Source organism: Monosiga brevicollis, genomic scaffold, assembly GCF_000002865.3.
Source record: "Monosiga brevicollis MX1 MONBRscaffold_63 genomic scaffold, whole genome shotgun sequence".
In the NCBI taxonomy this organism is placed as follows: Eukaryota; class Choanoflagellata; order Craspedida; family Salpingoecidae; genus Monosiga; species Monosiga brevicollis.
In genome coordinates, this window is record NW_001865096.1 from 4,286 (window position 1) to 5,236 (window position 951).

The following is a 951-nucleotide window of genomic DNA, read 5'->3' on the forward strand; positions in this document are numbered from 1 at the left end:
TTCATTCCCAAAATGTTAAGATATTATGGTTCGTTTGTTTTGTCAGCATTTGTTGGCAAGGCTATGCACTTTGTCAATTTTGCATGAAAGTCGAATGCAAGTTTTTATCGTTATAACCATTCAAAAGTACACATAGAAGAGATCACAGCCTGCGTATATCTCAACTGTTCAAGAGCGAAAAACCACAACACACGGATACAAAAACGCGGCAGAGGTAAAGGTTGTTGACAACATTTGTTGTGGTGAATGTAACGGCTAGTTGGTGTGCCAGCGACATGGACACGACGACCGATGATTCGACGGCACCTCCGGCGCCAGCGCCAGGTCCCGCAGAGCCGGCGTCGACGGCCATGGAGACCACGGGGACGGATGGGGACGACATCAACACTGATCCCATCATGCACAGCGTCAATCTACCCTGGTACGACTGGACTTTGCCTCGCGCGTGGCTTGTGCTTGCCTTCAAAACCTCACCGGTCGCCTCCATCAGGGTCGAGAAATACCGCCCCTCGTCCCTGGACCAGCTTATTTCACACACCGAAATCATCAACACCAGTACGTCTCCCGGCAAACCATCCTCGCTTATCAGCGCGTCCGACGTTTAGACTGAGTTGTTCCGCACCAATGCCACCACTTTGCTCAACCTCCAACACCGTACACAGTTCAGCGTTTCATCAATGAGGACAGATTACCACACTTGCTGTTGTACGGTCCCCCGGGCACCGGTAAGTGTTGCTGACGGCAATTGCCAGCCTTGACCTTGTTTGCCGCCCATGGGATGCCTCTTATCGCCATTCGTTGCACTTTATTCTATATCTTCGATAGGCAAAACTTCCACAATCAAGGCCTGTGCCAAGCAACTGTATGGCAAGGGCTACAAACGCATGGTGCTCGAAGTACGCCTTGTCACGTCTCCCGATACACCCCAGACACGTAGACCTGTGTCAAGCA

The 951-nt window shown here is 51.1% G+C and overlaps 1 protein-coding gene across 1 annotated transcript in view; it reads left to right on the plus strand.

Annotated features, from left to right (window-relative positions):
* Nucleotides 1-350: 350 nt before the first annotated feature.
* The window catches only part of MONBRDRAFT_30540 (uncharacterized protein), a gene marked incomplete at both ends in the record, with an annotated part of 2,158 nt that continues 1,557 nt past the window's right edge, over nt 351-951 (plus strand). Inside the window, 4 exons of the mRNA XM_001750988.1 lie at nt 351-421; nt 491-555; nt 663-725; nt 826-910. Coding sequence (XP_001751040.1) covers nt 351-421; nt 491-555; nt 663-725; nt 826-910 — 284 coding nt within the window. The remainder of the gene's footprint in view (nt 422-490; nt 556-662; nt 726-825; nt 911-951) is intronic.